This window comes from Hydra viridissima, unplaced genomic scaffold, assembly GCF_058129835.1.
Source record: "Hydra viridissima isolate aposymbiotic clone 2 unplaced genomic scaffold, HvirCarnegie_v1 scaffold_3, whole genome shotgun sequence".
NCBI classification, from domain to species: domain Eukaryota; kingdom Metazoa; phylum Cnidaria; class Hydrozoa; order Anthoathecata; family Hydridae; genus Hydra; species Hydra viridissima.
This window is the reverse complement of record NW_028324302.1, coordinates 1920375-1942376: the sequence shown is the minus strand read 5'-3', so window position 1 is coordinate 1942376 and position 22002 is coordinate 1920375. Positions and strand designations below refer to the sequence as shown.

Here is a 22002-nt window from a genome sequence, read left to right as displayed (position 1 = left end):
ATACAGTCATTTTACCTGGAAAAGTTGACTTAATCAAGTCCAGTAATATTACAACGTTGCAAACCATTCATTCAAACTATGTTGTTTCGTTTAAATTGAACTATGACTTCAACTCTACCCTACCTATCTACAACCTGATTGATTTCATTTCCAAAGACGGAAAGAGGGTGTTTTTATTACGGATTATATCAAACCCAGAAAGTTATATCAATTTAACAAAAGATGGTCTGAACTTTTGGATTGGGATTTATTCTGCGGATGATCAATTGATAAATGTGTCTCATTTATACATTGGTAATTTCCTTTATAATTGCTCTATAAGCATAAATGAGAAAACTGTTTATTCTATTATTGATAATGCTTCAAGAACGTTTGAGGATGTTGCAGTATATGCTTCTAACCTAATGAAAAGACCCGTCACTGGTTTTGTAAGAAGCATAAATATAACCAGCAAAGGAAAAGGTTAGTGCTAAATTTTTCATTCATCTAAACGGTCTTAATTAAATATTTGGTTGTTATTAATAGTGCTATTTTACTTCTAAATTGAACTTGTTTTAATCAGCTGTGGTCTATTGGGGAAGTTATAAATAAGAAATTAGTTTTTTGACGAATCAACGGCTTTATTTCCGATATTTCAGCAATTATTCTGTGTATAACATTTGTCATACGGATTCAATAAATAAATTTAGGTTTTTGAATTTTAGGAGGGTTTTTTTTATTCGTTAACAGAGAAAGTGCCGTTCTCTCTGAGATTTTGAAAGAGAAACATATATTTATTGTCATAAAAACTGTTTGAATTATTCGAGCCTGAAAAGATTTTTTTCATAATCAATCTAAGCCCATGGCTTTCTAAATATTGATCTGGGTAAAAAAAGAAATTAACAAGCAACTTAACAATTGGCAATACTATATCAATAATTTAAAACATATAAGTTTAAACTTTTAGCACGAGGTTAAAAACATTGATCTATAAACAGAACAAGGAATGTTAACGAATATGAAATATTTGACCAAAAAGCGTTACTTATAATATCAACTTTATTATATCAAAAAACCCTTATATACTTTTGATAAAATTATAGATTATCTATACTATCGAAAAAATTATAGATTCAAGAAATAGGGAATTTTTCAGAGAGTAAAGCTGAGAGGTTAAAAGTTGACATTTTGGAAACACACATTTAGTCTTTTAGAACAGCATATTTTGAAAAAATGATGATATATATAAATTGTTACTTGTATGATATTGAGGCTTTACACGACAAACGGATAATACCGACTTTACGAAATCAAAACGCCAACTGCAACTGCAACGTCTATGCAAAAAATATTGGTAATGCGCATGCGTGTGCTCAGGGTAAATCCCTACTCGCGTTTTAAAGTTCTAGGCCGGACGTGAAAAATAAAGTTTTGGCGTTGTTTTGAAAACGTGAAGTAATTTTAAAAAACGTTAACATTTTTTCACACAAAACTTTGTCACGAAGTTTGTGTTGTTTTTTTGTGGTTAGTTTTATCTCTTTATATCGGCTAACTGCTTTTGTTTATATATATATATATATATATATATATATATATATATATATATATATATATATATATATATATATATATATATATATATATATATATATATATATATATGTATATATATATATATATTCTAATATGATGCAGTTTATCTTTATTATGGAATGTGGAGCAATTACATCATCTTCACCTCAAGGTAATATTATAGATATAACTATATTTAAATTGTGTTTGTTATATATATCTGTAATCTTTAGGGGTATCTAATAAATTTATTTCGTATACGTAATGCTTTTTAATCATTTGATTGGCATGTTTAATAAAATAATTATTTAACTATAAAAAAAATCTTTTGTATTCCAGTTCAATGCGATGGACTCAACTGCATGATTCGACATTATTAATGGAAGTTTTAAAGTTACTGGTAGATCAACTCGTGATCATGTAAACCTTTTGATCGAAAAGTTTAAAAAAAAAGATAAAGAAGAAAAAAAAGCAAGTGGAATTAAATGTGACTTGACAGATTATGATGTGGCTATTGCTGATGTCTATGAGAGATTTCAGCAATCTGAAAGTAGTTTTAAGGAGCTTTTAGTGCAAAATAATGCAAAAAATGATGCAGATAATGTTCAAGCAATAGAAATGCGTAAACGGTCATTAGAGACATGTAGTGAAACTGAAAAGCGGAACAAAGGACAAAAACTTACAAAAACGTCAAAAAATAATGGCAACGAAACAATTGCTTATTTAAAAGAGAAGAGTAAAATTGAAGTAAATATTAGAAAAGAAGAACTTGAAATTAAAAGAAAAGAAGTGGAAGCACAAGCAAGTACAATGCAACAGATGATGCAGCAACAAATTAACATGATGCAGGCTATGATGCAACAGCAGGCATCTTTTTTAGAAATATTAAGCAAATTTTTACCTGAAAAGAAATAAAGCAATTTGCATATACTGTTTTTTATTTCATAAAAAAGCTATTTAAAATAGTCTGAAAGCGATGGTGGTTGGCAATCAAAATATGTTGTTGTTGTTGAACCATATAGGCAAACACGTGCATTGTGCATTAATGCACATACCAAATACATTTTAGAAACCGGACTAAGTCATACTTAGTAAATTCGAATCGGCGAGCATACCACTATCATGTCTTTTCCCTTCCACAGGACCATATAGATTTGCAATTAAGCCATTGGGTGCAACTAGTGATTGGAACTTTATTCCATGACATCTTTTATGTCCATTATAAAGTATTCTTTGGTTCTCTCTAGGACGACTTATTGCTCTTAAAGTTCCATCTATAAACCCGCAGCAGTTCTTAAGAGGAGCTCCTTTTGCATGAATAGCAGCAGCATACATTTCTAGGTGCTGAGTATCTAACCACCCTTGATCTAAGTTGGTCAGTAAATGGCCTCATTGTGTAAATAATAAATTCATGATATGATTTGAAGTCATACACAATTGCGGTACTGGTCTTCCAAATCGCGGTATCATATCTTGATACCTGCAGGGGTAAGCAAAACGTTTTAAAAAAATGCAAAAGGCTTCGTCGGCTGAAATGGTGACGCCATTGTAACACGTTATTTTCACGGGAATATTAAGAAGATCGATCAAATCGTATATATCTTTTGGTAAAAACCGAAATTCGCTTTTGGCTTCATCCACTGACATGTCGTCTAAATTAAATCTTGGATAGCTGTGATAAGACATATTTAAGTTATTTGATTTGTTAAGATCGTAAAGTAATAACAGCTCTTCATCGTTTATTATGTTATCAGAATGAGAAATAAGTAATTGATTACGAACCTGAGATAACTTTGGCATATTAATTTTAAAAATTGTTTTTAAACTGCGTTTTTTTATTGCAAAGTTGCACCGAATAATTTTTTTACATCAAATTTATATGCATAATTATACAAAAAAAAATCATACAGAAACTATTCATACCGTGACGTTTTCATTGTTATTTTCGTAACGATATTTTACTGAAAACGGCTACGACGACGACGCCTTATAAAATCATAACTTTTACGTTCTCGTCGCAGTTGGCGTTTCGATTTCGTAAAGTTGGTAATATTGGAGAGCCTGTACCTGGATTTAAAGTAGATAATTTCTGTTTGTCGTCCTTAAAAAAATATCTAATTACTTTTAGATGAAGAAAGTACATGAAACTGTCCAACACACTATTGAAAAACGAAGAAGAAGCTTGTTTAATACTAACACATCTCTCTAAACAATTCAGAGAAGACACCTTAATTTACGTTTTTATCTTTTAAGGAACAAGAGTAATAAGACAGTAGTGAAGCTAAACTTTATTCAGATTTCTTCTTCATAAAAGTAACTTTTATGACCTTAATTAATTCTTTATATCTACTTTATATTAAAGTAGTGTTTTCAGCAATAATCTGAGCAAAATGATCTCTTTTTTTATAGGTTATTTGAAGTTATTCTAAAGCTCTAATAGTAATAGTGGTAAAAACTGTGACTGAATAAGCCAATGCCTTTTTTTTTAACCCATTTAGATTAATTGAATTAAATAGGTTACTGAAAAGATTGCTTCAGTTGATGTTCTGTTAAATCGAAAATTCTTTATCGCCAATTCAAAATCTCTCGTTCATGACATTTTGCGCAGGAAGATTCTCTTTTCCCAATCCTTTAACACTAGTGGGATGGCTGTATATTTTGCCCATCGGGCTTGCACCATTTTTGTCAGCTGAGACATTGTACCAATATAGTGCTTCCGGTATCGACATTTTCGATTGTTCTGCTGTTCTCTTGATCGTACGGTATATTCTTTCCACAATTCCATTTCCTTCAGGATAATAAGCCGCTCTAAATCTAATTTGTACTCCCCAACTATCAAGGAAACTTCTTATCTCTTTAGTTTTAAATGTCGGCTCATTGTCAGTCAATATCTCAGACGATGCTCCACGTTCACAAAAATTAAGACGGAGTATTCGGACTAAGGTAACAAAAAAAACTTCCGTATGAGCTTGATAATTGTCGACACAACGCGTATTTTGAAGGTCCGCAATCAATTAGACTCAAAAACTTGTCAGTGCCGTAATGCGTGATATCCATGGCCAATCTCTTCCAGCTTCCTTCAACATCCAATTTCCCTTTTTCCCACCATATTGGCGCTGGATCTATTGAATGTCATGGTTTGCAATTTTTTTATCACATTTCGAACATCGTTTTCAGTAGCAGTCGAAGTTGTTTTACGAAAAAAGTTTAACGTTCGATTCACTCCAAAATGTCCAGTTCTTTGGTGTATATCGGAAATAGGTTCAGTTATCGTAGCTGCGACTCCCATACAACTATTCCAACACTCTGGCATAGTCAGTTTGTTGAGCCATCTGCTGCGAACTCTTGTTAATGTCACCCAAATTATCTTTAGAAGGAATGATTTTCACCTCAACGCTAACATTGTATACTTTAACTAACTGTTGCAAAACGCTCAGTCTTCTTCAAATCAGCATTTCACCCGTCGCTTTCTTCATCTCAACCTTGACTTGCCTGAAAGGGCGTCAGAAACCCAGTGGAATATTGTCACAGAATCGGTAAAAACAGTCACTTTCATTAGCTTCCACATCAGAGCCATATTCATTCCACGTATTGCAGCGTCTAATTCTCCCATGTTTATATGAATATCAGACGTTTATTTTCGCAGCCACGTTGTATCCTCCACAAAGTGGAATAAGAGCACCAATCGCTAAAACACTGGCATCAACACACACTTTTCCCTCATCACCACGCACAACCCAATCACCCCAAGCAGGCTCGCAACTTTCTACCTCAGCAAATACCTCTTGAAGCACCCACTTAACGTTCTCTTCGCAAACTTCATCGTCCCAACCCTTCGTCAGACTGATAGCTTTTTTCTTCAAGAGACTACAAATCACTCGCAGCCAACCACACACGGTTAAATGTCCCAACAACTGTCCACAGATTGAAAACACAACTCTCCTGGTTAACTTTGACGAGATAGCATCAACTCGATTCCCTCTGGACCACATCAGCTTGGTACCAACCTTGCGCACACACAATCCTAACACACGAACTCCATTATCACCAATCTGCTCACCTTCTTTACACCAATCTGCTCACCTTCTCTACTCTTTTGAAACCATGTTTCAAAAAATATCTCTTGACACAATCAAGACTCACCACACTTTCGTCTACGAAAATGTCGTCTACATAAGCGGACGTTCCACTCTTCACTAATTCGTCTTTATCAATGACGGCACTCACAATGGATTTCATGATCATTGGCGCAACATTCAATCCGAAACCAAGTAGTGTCAAACAATACCATTTATTTTTAAACACCACGGTATGGAACGACCAAAGAGATTTATCAGTTTTTAGTTGAAGATAAGCCTTGCGTAAATTGTTAATTGCTGGTTTGTTACCCATTCTTCTCCATTCTCTAAGCCTTTCGACACACACGTCTGCATCTCTCGTGTATGCCTCAATGAAATCGTTAGCTTCTCTCCAGTCCAGAACAGGTCGGATTTTGTTGTCTTTGTTTCTCTGAAAGATAGCCATTAAAGGAATCTGCCCAATTCATTTTCGTCATACTCTAACAGCCGTTTCCGAATAATCCAATCTTGTAGTTCGTTTTCATAGTCTGCTCTAGCCTACTGTGGAATTTTGTACTGTGCCACTTTATTATACCATTGGTTGGGGCTTTCTCCATCTCTCCATTTCCACTTGACTCTCCATTCAACACCATTAATAACTGCTTCATGATCTTTCTTTTTTATTTCGATTTTCTTGACTTTGTCTTTGTTTGAAGCCGATGCTCCACAGTAACTTAATCCGAACTTCGCTTTTCCCAAAGGAAAAATGGATACTCCTCTTAGTAATATAATGGAACTCATTCCGAGCATCATATCAACTCTAAACGGTTGGAAATCCACAAAAATAACTTCATCACGTGCTTTAGTGCCATCAACCTCAAGAATCCAGAACACTGATGAACCTTTCCTTCAAACGTTGCAACCATTTGAGAGTTTGAGTACCTACATTGATTTTTGGGCAGGAATTTTTTATTCAAAATCGTCTTCGAACACCCTGTGTCTACTAAAGCTGTCGCAACCATACCGTTAACTTCAAACGAATAACAGATAATGCGCTCATCCCACCGTTGTTCAGGAGCGAGGTAGCGCAGATTCCTCGCTCCTGCAATCGGTTCCCTGCAGCTTCCAGCATGTCGATGCAATGTGTCCTTCCTCACCACATTTAAAACATCTAACAATCTTCCAAGACAAGTTCTTCGCAAGCAAACAATTCTTTGCAATGTGATTCAAACCATTGCAGTTGTAACACACTAACGCAGTTTTTGTAGCATGGCGTTTAGATACAGCGCAAACAGCATCACAGTCAGTCACATTTGCACAGTTCAAAACAGCTCTCACTCTGGGTAACATTATATCAATCGGGTCCATTACGACTCGAAATCTTGATTATAACACTTCTGGCAAACCCACAACAAACGCCAAATGCACAGACTCCTCTGTTATTATAGCAAGATAGGCTAATCGTCTTAAATCAGCCAAAAACACGTCAGCTTTTTCTCTGTCACATAATTTTGTTTCGTAAACAGTTCATATGCAGTATAGGCATCTACAGAAAACGCCGCTAATAACACACGCTCGACTTCCACTACATTAATTTTATCTTCCGCGGTTAAAGTATCGTACAGTGCATAAACAGCTTCTCTTAGAAGAATCGGAAAAAGTAGTTCAAGCTTTAAGTTCTGAATTTCAGCAATCACTTTCGTTCGTTAAATCTAAACAGCAGCATCCGAAGTGCCATCATACGTTTTAAACGTATCAATTAATCTCATACTTGGTTCCATGGCCCGGTTAGCTTGTAGTTTTTTTTCGTAATCAACAAATCAATTAATAGCAAAATCTACTCTCCTAACTAAAAACTCTCCATTTTGCAAAGTTTCTCCTTCATATAAACCCTATGCTTTTCCTAAAATATCCTTCCATAAACCGTCATAAATCACCGCAAACGCATATTTACAAATCTTATTGGTAAAAACTATTAAAACTATTAAATTCCTAACGTCATTAAATATTCTAGAACTTTCCGGAATTACAAATACAAAAGAAGTCCATAATGGTTTGAGCTTGCTCCTACTGAAATATGAATCATTGGGCTCAAATATTTACTTCTCTTACCAGTATAAATGGCAACTCCACTTCCTCTTCTTCCATTAGACCTATCCTTTTTATATATATTATATCCATTCAACGACACAATTGACGTTTCTTTTAACCAAGTTTTAAGCACCCCTACAGTCTTAGGCTTCAAATCACTACTTTACAGTTTAAATTTGTCCATTTTATTTTCAATCTAAGTAGTATTAAAACATACACCATGTAATGCGTTTACTTAATTCTTTCCATTAGTTTGTGTTAACGCTATGTTTGACAACTTGGAAAGGGTGAGTTCGTTGCTAATTTACTATTTAATTCATTTCTTTGTCTTCTCAGCTCATTGTCTAACTTTCTTTCAGCCTCAGTTATATCTGGACTTACATATATCTTTTCCAAGCCATTCAAGTTTCTCAAAGCCTTTAGTGTCAGTAAAAGCGGCTTTCTCAAATAAGAATCTTCCAAATCAAACAAAATAGGATACGATTTATCAGCTTTTGTTTGATCTTTATCTTCTAAAATATATAAGTTTGATATTCCTTTTTTCAACTGCTCTCAACAAAAAATCAACTTTCTCCATATCCTCAGCTGTTTTCAGTTAGAGCTACTTTGCTTGGTTCATTATTCGCTCTTTACTTTCTTTTATTTTGCTCATTAGCAACAGCATTGACCACTAATAATTATTTTTGAGGTTTTTTTTTTTTCCTCTACAATTGTGACTCAAAATTTAAAAATCAAGTTTTCATTATCACCTTTGCGAACTGATCTTCTAATTCTCGAATTTCTTTTTCTTGATCTTCTTTAAATATTTCCTAAACTTCAATTTTATAAACTATTTTTTAACTTTTGTTCCAAGCAATCCAGCTTATCCTCTTTTGTAAGCGGCATTATCTTAAGCAATTATTGACAATAATTTTTTGATAAGCCTAATTTTGATGCACTAAATTGCAGTATATGCTTTTTCTTCAAAAAAACTTTTTCACTTAAAAAATCTTCTGCTTTTCAATTAAAACTTAGCAAATTTCTTTTTGGAGTTTTTTTTTTCCCCCGTTTAAAAAGTACGTCAGCTTTTTTCAAAGACATTACAGGTAATAAATGTTTTGAATTATTTCATTAATACTTTAGCAAGTTGATCAGGTTCATGAATAAGACCCAGTTTTAAGTCATTTTGATTTATTGAATTAGAAGATTACAAAAAGATATGTACGGAATTTAAAGGTCTGTACGGAATTTTAAGGTCTGTACGGAAGATCTGTACGCAAGATCTGTACGAATTTAAAGACCTGTTTGTAAGATTTAAAATTATTTGTTGAGAATGCAGAATGCTATATCTAAATATCTTCGCAAAATTTTGTTTTGATCATTAAGTTTTAGGTAACAAAGTAAGCTTGTTTTGGAAAAACTTGATTTGGAAAACGATTTATAGTACTTATATAATCTACTGGCAAAATTAGAAAAAACAACAGACACATTTAAAATAAGTTAAAATTATCCATTAATTAGCGGAAATTAGTTCAGTATATTCATTATACTCAGTGAATTTATTATACTTATATCAGTTCCAACGCTATTACTGTCCATGGGGTTTGATTTTTACAGTAAGTATGCAAGTTTATTGGGAGAAATACAAATATGAACTAAAAAAACGAAGATTGATTTAAGATTTGGAGCCCCAAAAATCCTGACTTTCAGCTCCAGTATTTTCTGCTCTAAAATAATTGTCAAACAGAGTAATTTACCACTACAAACCTTCAAAAACTCAATGTTTTTAAAAATGTGTACTTAATAAAAACTAATATTGTAATATTAACTTGAATTTATTATGATAAATATACTTATTAGTTAACTACTACTGTTATTATTTCTTCACTGAATTTTTCCTTTTTTAAATGCAGATCTTGGTGTTTTGGTTCGAGACGTTTACTTAAATATTAGCTATTCTCAATCTTCATTTTCTGAATTGCAAAAACATTCCAAGTATCCTAAATATCCCGATGGCTATCACTTTATTGATGGGTTTAATGCACCTCGAAATTTTGATAGGAATTACTATCAGAGAGTAAGAGGATGGTTTCAAGTAGTACGTGATGGGAATTATACATTTTATATTTCTTGTGATGATTTTTGTGATTTGTATTTAAGTGGTGGCATTGATCCTCGCAACAAAACCAAAATTATTAGTCAGAAAAGATGGATAGGATATCTGAATTGGAGCAGGTAAGAAATATGATATTAAAACCTTTTCACACTTAGTTTAAAGCATTTCGTGAGGTTAGACTTATATCCTTTTATCTGCTATTTTAAACGGAGAAAATGAATTATTCATTTTAGTGAGTGATGATTACGTGTAAAATACTTTATCTTTTTAATTTTTTTATAAATAATTTGTTTAAATATAGAAACAAAAATGTTTAAATTTTTGTTTCTCTCCAGTCTAGCACTGGCCAAAATTTTTTTTATTGCGTTAAACCATTGCCATTAGTGGTAGCTGGCCCTTTGGCGGTCCATCCATATGTTCATCACATTCCAGTAACCATCCTTGCTTTATCCACTTCCGTAATTCGCTCTCATACTCTTGCTTAACGTCTTCCGGAAGCGCTTAATAAGCTATAGCATTCGCAGATAACTTCGGAACGCCTTCTTTTTTCCATATCCATTTAACTTTCCAGCACACTCCATCGAACACTGTTTCGTGATCTCGTTTCTTGATTTCAAGTAGTGTTTTTTCTTCGTTTTTCGCCATCGCACAAACATTCCCCCTAAACCTTGCTTTACCTGACGGAAAAATGGTAAACCCTGCTAGCAATCGTGTTGAACTCATTCCAAGCATTATACCTGCTCCAATCAATTGGAAACTTGCCACTAGAACCCGATCCCGCGCGAAGACATTGGCAATCTCAAGTGAAACCATTGCCTTTCCCACTCATCTTTGAACTTCGCCCCCAAATGTTGTAACCTTTACATTACTCAATCGCTTCAGCCGGTTGTTCGCAACCAATTTTTGAAAAATAATCGTCGTTGAACATCCAGTATCGACTTATAATAGCTTTCGCTTTTCTACCATCCACCTTGTTTTGGATGACCAAAAGTGCGCTTAATTCACGGGTATTCGAGAGCGAGCTAGAGCACACTTATCGCTCTGATCCTCGTTTTCCTGCTGCTTTGTACATTTTATAAGTCACCTCTTTAAAAGTTACCTCAAATATGGTCATAAAAAAAACCGCATATGCTATATTTATATTTTCTCAAGGAAACTACGTTGGTCAAACCAGCGGTGCATAGTTTCTCAGAATCGAGCCAAATACACCGTCAGTTGTTGCTGAAATTTAGATTTATTTGCGTTTTCAAATGACAAAGGTTAAACATGTTCCCAGTGTTTCAGAAGGTAAGGTTATTTAAATATATACTGGTATTTAAATGTTATCTTAGTCGAGGAAAGCAAACAACAAATTTTAAGTTTGTGTGTTGAAGATTATTTTTGTAAAACTTAGCAAAGAGCATGTTTGTCAAATCTTTCACTTTCTACGATTAAACATTATAAGAAGAAACGGACTAGAGAGTTTCAAAGGCATAAGATATAAAAGGCTGTTATAATTTGAGGTTAGAGATGGTAAATGATGGGATTAAGAGTAAGCTAGAACTTTCTTCCATTGTGTTTACAACTTAAATGTAAATTGCTAAATGCATTCATATTACATTTTTTTCTCTCCTTTTCTTCTTCTCCCATACCCCATCTTAAGTGATAATAAACGGTTTGTTTATTTTCAGATGGCAATCACCCTGAAAATAATTTTTTATGAGGAACTTTATTTAGAACAAATGTCTACTATGTTATTGTATACAAATTTTCCGCTCAATAATTTTATGCGTCATTTTGCTGAAGTATAGTAAGATATATTCTTTCTTTGTGCTCTTAATATTTTAAACTATGTGCTTGTATTTGAATTGCGTTTAACAAACTGCGTTAAGCGGATAATAAAATAATGTAAATATAATTTGAGCAGTTTTTTTATTAGCATATAAGAGGTATTTTGTGAAGTATAAATTAAACGCGAAACTAATGTGGTCACATTTATTTAGGAGAAGAGAAATTGTAGAATTGAAAGGTTGTGTTCGCTACGAGAAAACTACAAGCTAACGCTGAGTTTGACAGTGCTCAAAAAAGTTATCCACTTGTTCCTCATGAGCATGAGAAACAAGTGGATGTCTCTTTTGCTAATATAAAATGTTTTTCGTGTTGGGCGAATTTGTCTGATGAGGGCGTTTGACTGGTGTTTGTAGTTGTAGCCAGAAGCAGTGTCTGAGATTTGAAAAATTTATATGAGAAAAAGATGGTCTTGCCAATTGCATATAGTCGGTTCATTAATTGCATTTTGCCGTATAAATTATGAAGTGCTTGTAATTTGCGCGCAACATTTCTTTTATACATTTATTAATATAATTCTAGTAACAGCAATCTATTTTTTTTAGATAATGTTATTAGTAATAATATCTTCTCAACTTTAAAATATAACTAAAAAAACGTTTCATCCTCTTTACTGTTCTCAAATGGTTTTTTATCTGGACGTTTCAAAGAATAAATCTCCCAACTCCTGATAATTGAGTCATTTTAAACAACATATATGTTCTCAGTTTGTGGAAAGAATTAACATTCTTAATGCTTTTTTTCGAGCAGTTTTCTCGATTGTTATTTAACATATAAGTTTTTTAAGGTTGCAGGAAAACTGTTCTTATAATATGTATGTTTTAAAATAAATTGGGTTTTTTTTTAATTATTAACTCTCGCTTATCTTTATATCTAACTTTATTAAATCCCTTTCTCTTTTTAATTACTTTTTCTCTTAAGGCCTCTTAGTGTTGAGCGAGTAATGACCGTTGCAAACTTTTAAAAAGGCTGATGCTGAATCTTGAAATAGTGATTGAGTAGTATAAGTTAATGGATATTTCAGTAAAAAATGTAAACATAAAATTTAACATTCTTAATAAACGTTTCCATTTAAAGTTCTTCCGGTATTTATATTAAATGATTTCCATGATTTAAATGAGTTAATGCCAATAAATAGTTTTGGTGACAAAAAAAAGTCTATTCATAACGAATATTCCTAATCAATCTATAAGGAAAACCTTTTTATATGGTTTTCATATCATTCAAACATATTTCAATATTATTTAGTTCACACCAACTTACAGTTTCATACAACATAATTTTATTAACTTTTATCACATATTTTGCAACATTTTAAAAGAAATAGCACCAATTTGAGTGATGTTTTTTTTATATTTTTATTTAGATCAGACCAAAAATCTGCGGAAATTTTTTTAAAAGCCAACAGCAAATACTATATTGAGGCTCTCATGTGTCAAGGTCCAGGTGCTGATTCGTTATCAGTTGCTTTCAAGCAAGCTTATGAGAACTTTAGTTCTTTGAAACCTATCTCAGCTAAATGGTTCAGTCAAATGAGAATTGGTAAATTTTATCTACCTTTTAAATGTATTTAATTTATTTTTCCTTATCTTTGGTTTTCAATATCCATTATTACTTTGTACTCAAACAAAATTTTTGGATCAGCAGCTCATAAGACGTTACATCATTTGAAACTGTGGAAAGGTTTATTAAGATTTTGACTAATTACCCACTACTTTGTGAATTGTAAGTTAGCAATTTGTGAAAGCTGCATAATTTGTTAAAAAACATTTATTGAAACTAAACGAATCCGTTGAATAATGTTGTGAATAAGTATTTTTCTTGCAATGAAAGCTCTACCGAGTCTTTTTGCAATGAGCTGGTGAAACTGCTTTTATTTTTTGTCAACTCTATGCAGCTTAATCTAAACATCAATTTATGCAAAACCTATTCCACAGCATCATTCACAACCAATAAGCTATAAACAGTTCGGGAGATAAATAAAAATGCGGTATATTGCTTCATGTATTTTTTCAAGAACGCTTTTTGACAGTCTAGTTATGAGAATAATCAAAGAGTATATTTGCTTACAAATTTTTTTTTTATAATTTGATGAACTGTATGATCAAGAGTAGTCCTGTTTTGACAATATTTAATTCCCTGTGTCTAGAGGGCTGCCCATTAGTGGCTGTAAACTCGTCAAACAGATATCATTAAGGCGCAAAAAATCTGTTTAATGAAATCTATGCAAAATTCAATATACTAAATCACAATTTATTCTTTATTTATGACCGGCTCGAACTGTTCTCTGAATATCCAAATCTTTCTGAACATAACCTTGCTATGGTTCTATGAAGTCAAAGTGATCCTTAAAATGAAATAGCTTATATTCAATTAAAGTTTAATGAGATTGTTACAATTGCTCTCTGAAAGTACAGCAATACTGCTGGCAACCTATTAAAACTAGAGGATATATAATAGTCATAAAATACATAGTCTGACCAGTTTAAGTGCGCTATTGTTTATCTTATTGCTGTCAACTTTAAGAACCCAGCCTTCGAACTAGTGCAGACTGTTTGTAAACCAAGACTCGTTAAAGAATAATATTTACCTTGGTTTTTGCAAACGCATGGTACTAATTGTTCCATTTTCTAAAGCGGTACTTCTCGAAGAAATAAAGATGTTTCACTTTTTAAGATACCTTCCACCAATAATGATTTCAACAATGAATGGAGAAAAAAACTTTTACACATTATTACTAAAGATAGAGTAATTGACGAAAGCCTAAAGACCTTATTAAAAAGTATATATATTGTTTATTTGCAAAAAGCATTACGAGGCTAGCATGTTAATTGTGAATCTATTTAAACTTCTCTTAAGCCTATTTCATTTTCTAAATTAAATCAAGAAAAAATATCTTTTCAAAATAATACTGATAAATTACTTATTCAGCTAAACTTCGAGCTCCTATTTCTAAAACTGCATCGGAGCGTGTAAAATAAACACCTACAAAATTTCCGTTTAGAAAATAAATTCTCAAAGTTAACATAAAAGAAATGCAACAGAAATTAAGTAAATCCTCTCATCTTGTCCGTGATGAGCAACATAAAGAAACTTGGTTTTAAACATATAAAAAATTTATGGGATAGTCACTCCATTTATAAAGTTATTTTAGGATGAGCAACGAAAATACTTAAATACTTCAACAGGAAATTTGTTATCACCCAATGATTATTTGCTATTGTTTAGGTCGTGTTGTAAAGTCTCCTGCAGCTTAAGAGGAAATTTGTTTCAATGAAAAAACAGATTCTGGATTTAAAATTTTACCAAGTCCAAAGCGTTTAATAGACTACAAAAACTATACCGACCACAAAGAAGATTTAACCATGAAATTGTCAATGATTTAAGTTTAAAGTAAGGATTTTTCTCAGCAAGAACTGTTAAGGGCTCTTTTATTTGATGAAATATAAATTCAGGAAAACTTGGTTTGGGATAAGTATTCTGGTGATCTAAATAGATTTGTTGAACTTGGTGAAACTAATTTTAAACTATGTATCTCTTATAAAAGTTGATGAAATTGCAGCACATTGTTTTTCTTGTAAGAGGTATTGTAAATCCTTTTAAATATGGTTCGGCAAACTTTGCAACTACAAACATTCAAGCTATTTAATTATTCTTGTTATATTTGAAGGCTGTCGGTATTTTATAGATTTCATGCCATCTTAAAATAATTGCTACTACAAATGATGGTGCCATATGCAATGGGAAAATTTTTGCCAGGCAATTTCATATGACAGAAGGACAATATAAAATCAAGATAAAAAAAAAATTTGCTGATGATGATCGCTACATATATTTTATTCCTGATGCTCCACATTTGATAAAGACTGCTCCGAATTGTTTTTTTTATTTTGCTTCAGGTAAAGGAAGATGTATGTGGAATACTTATAATCACATTTTATTGAATCACATATCTAATTTATTTTATGAAGATCTAAACTGTAGCCTTCAAACTTGCCCAAATCTCTTCTTAAAACACATCAGATTAAGCCTATTTTCCTAAATGAGTGTAAGATTAGCAGCTCAAGTACTTAATTCATCTGTAAGCTTTGCTTTAAAAGCATTTGGTTTGGTAAAGCCTTTAGAAGTGCTGAGTATTGTTCGATGTTAAATGATATTTTTGATTGTCTAAATGTGAAAAATATTAAAGATTGCATAAGAAATAAAAATCAATATTCAAAACAATTTTATTTAATGAATGATGATAGGTTAATATAGTTGATTGAAGTCTTTTTAAAATACTTTGAAGATTGGAAACATTCTATAGATCAATGACCTAGTAGTTTCAGAAAGGCTAATGGGGTAAATATGTTTTTATCTTTTCAAACATATAAAAGGGATCAATATTACTGTTCACTCAGTTATTGATTTAATTAAATACCATTTCAATAAGGATGACCTGAATATTTTAACTGAACGGCTATGTCAAGGTTATATAGAAAATTATTTTTGCCAACAACAGGCCATTGGAAGAAGAAAGGACAACTCATCTTTATATGATCTTGGCAATAATGACAATACATTAAGAAACCAATAATAGGAACAAATAGTCTTGATAATAATCATAAACTAAAGACCTTAACCAAAGAGAAATTACTACGCCGATATTGGAACAAAAAATGAACTCATCAAAAAAAGAAATTAAATACGGCAATTTTTATAGCCACAAACCTTATGAAGGCATTATCTGTGTAAAGTAATTGCGTGTGTCTATATATATATATATATATATATATATATATATATATATATATATATATATATATATATATATATATATATATATATATATATATATATATATATATATATATATATACATACATATATATGCATACAATGCACAATTGAAATTGAAAGCGAAAATAAAACTTTAAACTTCCTCGATGTAACGGTAATAAATAACACTAATGGTAATTACGAGTTTAAAGTTTACAGAAAAGGAGCCATTACGAATATTCAAATTAAACCTCACTCAAATCACGACTACAAAATTTTAGGCGCAATATTTAAAGGTTACGTTCACAGAGCTTACTCCATATGCAGTGATTTACATTTACAAAACGAGATAAATTTTCTAATTCAAATGTTCAACGAAAATGGTTACGACAAAAGTCAACTGGTAAGTATTGCAAACCAAATTAGAAAAATTTGGTCTATAAATAAAAACAAATATCAATCCGAGTGTGACACCCTCCATACAGTTTCATTACCGTGGATACCATCACTCTCCCCAAAATTAAGAAAAATATTCAGAAAAGTTGAATATAGGGTAGTTTTTAAATCAAATCCCAATTTAAGATCACTGCTAACGTGTAAAAACAAATCTAAATTACCACGCAATAGCCAACCTGGAACTTACTTAATTTAATGTAACTGTTTAAAGAAATACGTTGGCGAAACGAAATTACAAATTAGAACTCGAACCCAACAACATCAAAAATTCTCAAATGAGGGCAAGTATCATCAGTCTGCAATAGCCACACATGATAAATCATGTTTAGAAGAAATAAATTGGGAGAGAACTAAAACTCTTAAAGTAGAGACAAAAAAATTTGATCGGAAGGTCCGTGAGGCTCTTGAGATACAGAGGCACCAATGTTCTCCTCTAAATGGCGGGATTAATCTGGATAATGGGCAATTTGTTAAAACTAAATTTTGGACACCATTTTTTACGTTTTTACGTAAGGATATAAATAAAAGAAAGAAGCCATTCAACTGCTGACGTCAGTTAATTTTAACCGTTTTTTGTAATTTAAAATAATTTTACGAGCTGATGATGGTGGTAACCATAATCCAGCGAAAATTTCTCATAATAAATTAATATTTGTATTTAGAGAATTCGTATTATTTGATGTTTTTTATTAACATAACATACACTCTTATACAAGATGTCAACATTTAAATCATATACATATATATATGTATATATATATATATATATATACAGTTACAGTTGTTTGAAACGCTTCCATTCTCAATTTAAAGCTTATTTTTTTCAAAAAAAACATCTGATTCTATAAATTAACATCTGGCACGATAAATTAACTATTTTCAACGTATGTTTATTGAAAATAATCTTGTGAAAACGGCTTAGCTGGCTAGACTATCTGTTATTATGATTACGGATATCTACTCGTTTGATAATTCTATTCAATACATAGTCTTGTTAATTAATTGTGAGTTGATTTAAAATCTCTTGAAACTTCTAATGTTAGTCTCTTTAAAGTAATAAAAAAAATAGAAAAAACTCCATATAATACAGTATCAAAAAGTACTGAATACATAAACTATAGCATACTTTTGTCAAGTTTATGTTTAAAAAGAAATCGGGCATCGTTCTAAGGGTCACTGTGGACACTTCTAAAGCCAAAAGAAGGTATTCTAAAGTTTCTAGTTTATGTTCCAATCTACAACTCCCACTTAAACTTGAAAGTTAAACTTTTGTAAGTTCAACTACAAGTCCAAACACTACAACGCTGATCAACTGCCAGCCCAAATATCAAAAGTTGGTCAAAAACTTCATATCGTTATGACTTCTATCAGTTTTTGCAATTGAATGAATGCTTAAATTAAATTCAGTTTTAAACATACTTTACTAATTCAAAGCTAGTTTCAGAAACTTAATACTCTCTCTGCTTATTGATGGTTGATAATCATTCAATTTATCAGGCTCATGACCAAGATGCTTTATTGGTGGAGTGAGAAGAAATACTGCATTTCTATAGCATAACTTTAGCCGTGTGCAAACATGTCATTGTTTACTTTACTTAACATTTCACCTATTATATTTGATGCTTCGTGGAAGGACTTTTTGAATAGAATGTTGCTGAGATTGATCACAGTATGCATCTCTATTACCACGTCAGGGAAATCTGCAGTAATTTCCCCAACTTGAATAAAAGTACCAATCGCTAAAAAACTAGTATCAACCCACACTTTTCTCTCACGCACGCACTGCCCAATCACCACAAGTAAGCTCGCAACGTTTCACCTCAGCATAGAGTTCATGAAGCACACACTTCCAGTTCTTATCAAGATCTTCATCGTCCCAACCATTCGTCAGACTAACAACTTTCCTCTTTAAGACATTACAAATCACTCGTAGCCAACCACAAATTGATAAATGTCCTACCAACTGTCCACAGATTGAAAACACTACTCTTCTGGTTAACTTTTACGAAACACCATCAACTCGATTCCCTCTGGACCACATCAATCCTATCACACAAACCCCATTATCACCAATCTCTCTAAACCATATTTCAAAAAATACCTCTAGACACAATTAAGACTCACAGCACTTTCGTCGACAAAAATGTCGTCTAGATAAGCAGACGTTCCACTCTTCACTAATTCGTCTTGAGCAATAACGGTACTCACAACAGATTTCATGATCATTGGCGCAACATTCAATCCAAAACCAAGTCGTGTTAAGCAATAACTTTTGTTTCGAAACACCACGGTTTGAAATGGCCAAAGAAAGTTTTCAGTTTTTAGTTGAAGAAAAGCCTTGGACAAATCAATGATTGCTGGTTTGTTACCCGTTCTTCTCCATTCTCTAAGCTTTTCGACACACACATTTGCATACTCTCATATCTCTCATACATATATGCTTCATTAAAATCGTTTGTTCCTCTCCAGTCCAGAAAAGGTCGGATACTATTTTCTTTGTTTCGCTGAATGACAGCTATTATGGGAATCTGCCCTTTGGGCTGTCTCTAGTCTAAAAATTACATCCGATTAATCCAACCCTGCAGTTTGATTTCATAGTTTGGTTAAGCGTATTGTGGAATTCCGTACTGTGCCACTTTATTTAACAATCGGTTGGGGCCTTCTCTATCTAACCATTTCCATTTGACTCTTCATTCAACACCAATAAAAACTGCTTCATGATCTTTTTTTTTTCATTTCGCTTTTCTTGACTTTATCATTTTTCGAAACCGCTGCCCCTCAGTAACTCAACCCAAACTTCGCTTTTCCCAAAAGAGAAATGTATGCTCCTCCTAGTAATTTAATAGAACTCATTCCGAGAATCATAAAAACTCCAAACGGTTGGAAATCTACTAAAATAACTTCATCGCGCGCTTTAATACCATCAGCCTCAAGAATCACGACAGCTTATCCAATGCACTGATGAACCTTTCCTTAAAACATTACTATCTTTTGAGAGTTTGATTATCACATTGACTTTCAGGGAGGAACTTTTTCTTCGAAATTGTCTTCGAAAACCCTGTGTCTGCTAAAGCTGTCGCTACCATACCGTTAACTTTCAAATGAATAACAGGTAATGCACTTATTCCACCGTTGTTCAGTAGCGAGGTAGCACAGATTCCTCGCTTCCGCAATCGTTTCCCTGCAGCTTCCAGCATTTTTATGCAATGTGTCCTTCTTTACCACCTTTATATCATCTAAATATCTTCGGACACAGGTTCTTAGCAAGCCAACAATTCTTTGCAATGTGGTTCAAACCTTTGCAGAGGTAACATTCTAAAGCAGTTTTTGTATCATTACGTCTAGATACAGGGCCAATAGCATTAATGTCAATCACATTTACACAGTTCAAAGCAGCTCTCACTCTGGGTAACATTATATCAATCGGGTCCATTACGGCTCGAAACCTTGATGATAAGACTTCTGGCAAACCCACAAAAAAAAACGTCAAACGTACAGACTCCTCTAATAATGTAGCAAGATAAGCTAATCTTCTTAAATCAGCCAAAAAACGTCTGCTTTTTCTCCGTCTCATAATTTTCATTTCGTAAGCAGTCCGTATGCAGTGTCGGCATCTACAGAAAACGCTGCTAATGACACAAGCTTGTCTATCTACGGTTAAAGCATCGTACATTGCATAAGGAGCTTCTCAGAAAAGAATTCGAAAAAGTGGTTCATGCTTAAAGTTCTGAATTGCAACAATAACTTTTGTTCGTTTAATCCAGATAACAGCATCCGAAGCGCCATCACACGTTTTAAACATATCACATAATCTCATACTTGGTTCATTTGCGCGGTTAACTTGAAGTTTTTTCGCAAACAAACAAATCATTAAATTGCAATATCCTTCTCTCCAAACAAAATACTCTCATTTTCAAATTTTCTCCTCCTTTTATATTGTATACTTCTCCCAAAATATCGTTTAAAAACCGTCATAAATAACCGCATACATATTTACAATTCTTTAGTGTTCATTGGCAAAAACTAATAAACCAATAACGCCATTAGATGCTCTGGAGCTTTCCGCAACGGAATTACAAAACTTGAATGTAATGGTGTAAATTCTTGGAGAAGTACCAACAAGCGTCAATAATTTAAGCATGAAGAATGCCTCTGATGGCTTGCAGTTTAAATCTTTAATCATCATCTGATATAAATTAAAATACAATAGCCTCGACAATTCTGTAATATCAAAACACTTAAATCAGTTGGGACTGCTTCAAATAACTTGATTTCAGACAAATTTTTTTACATATAAAATCTGTCCTAAGACTTATGAGGCAAATTTCTTTTGCATTTAGCAAGTAAGTTCTGCACTTTGATTAACTATTCCTACTTTTTACAAATGATAAAGTTACTCAGAAGTTTTCTTTTCATAAACACTATTTATCAAGTATTTTTTAAAAAAGCATTGATGTTTAAACAATTGAACTTGAAATTCCGTATGTAGGGGAGACTGGTTCTCCTAGGGACGTTTTTAGGTTAATGAGTGTAATTTTTCATCGGTGAATATAATTGAACTTTTGAAAACTGTATATGAAAATATGGTCATTTGTGCACTTTTGATGAGAATCTCTGCTTTATAATCCAATTTTTTAGTACTTTTTTTTAGCCGCAAAATGAGGTCTGACTTTGTCCCTAGGTACAACATGGGGTTGTACCTAGGGACATAGGTGGTTGTACCTAGAGACGGCGGTTGTACCTAGGGACGCTGGGTAATCGAATACTCAGATTGGCTTCTATTGAGCTAATAATTATAAATACAAAAGAACCTGTAAAAAATCCTGAAAGGAAACTAAAACAATGATATAGATCGTTAAAAGAACTATTTATTTGTAGTGAATGTAACAATATTATTTAAAATAGTTAAAACTAATAAATAAAAAGTAGTGAGATGAATTTTTCTAGAACAAACAAATATTTAAATTGTAAATAAACATATTTAAAATAGTTAACACCAATAGATGAAAAAAAGTGATATCAATTTTTCCCGTACAAAAAAATGATTGGATTGAGAAGCAGCAATATATTTTGAATAATTAAAACTTATAGATAAAAATGTAACATCAACATATCCAGGACAAAAATACTTTAATTAAGAAACAACAGTGTTTAAAATAAAATAGT

The 22002-nt window shown here is 32.4% G+C and overlaps 2 protein-coding genes and 1 pseudogene across 7 annotated transcripts in view; 2 read left to right on the top strand and 1 right to left on the bottom strand.

Annotated features, from left to right (window-relative positions):
• The window catches only part of LOC149890557 (uncharacterized), a 53286-nt gene that overhangs the window by 5522 nt on the left and 25762 nt on the right, over window positions 1-22002 (top strand). For 3 of the 6 annotated variants that reach the window (XR_016451018.1, XM_090082703.1, XM_090082704.1), the window contains exons 3-5: window positions 1-462; window positions 9593-9914; window positions 12989-13164. Coding sequence is in view for 5 of the 6 variants with exons in the window: in XM_090082703.1 (XP_089938829.1) it covers window positions 1-462; window positions 9593-9914; window positions 12989-13164 (960 nt within the window). In the remaining variant the exon portion in view is untranslated. Of the gene's footprint in view, window positions 463-3751; window positions 3865-9592; window positions 9915-10952; window positions 11083-12988; window positions 13165-22002 lie in introns of those variants that run through there. The other 3 variants (XM_090082705.1, XM_090082706.1, XM_090082707.1) reach the window with 3 other exon arrangements.
• Window positions 1666-2506, top strand: LOC149890559 (uncharacterized). The gene is made up of 2 exons (XM_090080929.1): window positions 1666-1723; window positions 1916-2506. The coding sequence occupies exons 1-2, from the start codon at window positions 1666-1668 to the stop codon at window positions 2464-2466; spliced, it is 609 nt and encodes a 202-aa protein (XP_089937055.1). The 3' UTR covers window positions 2467-2506.
• On the bottom strand, window positions 2488-3351 carry LOC145197830 (uncharacterized; annotated as a pseudogene).

What these genes read in the sequence shown, in the direction of transcription:
- LOC149890559 (XM_090080929.1), top strand. Translation starts at nt 1,666, where the DNA reads ATGATGCAGTTTATCTTTATTATGGAATGTGGAGCAATTACATCATCT. An exon ending in TACATCATCTTCACCTCAAG is followed by an intron (nt 1,724 to 1,915) that starts GTAATATTATAG and finishes ACTCAACTGCAT; the next exon opens with GATTCGACATTATTAATGGA.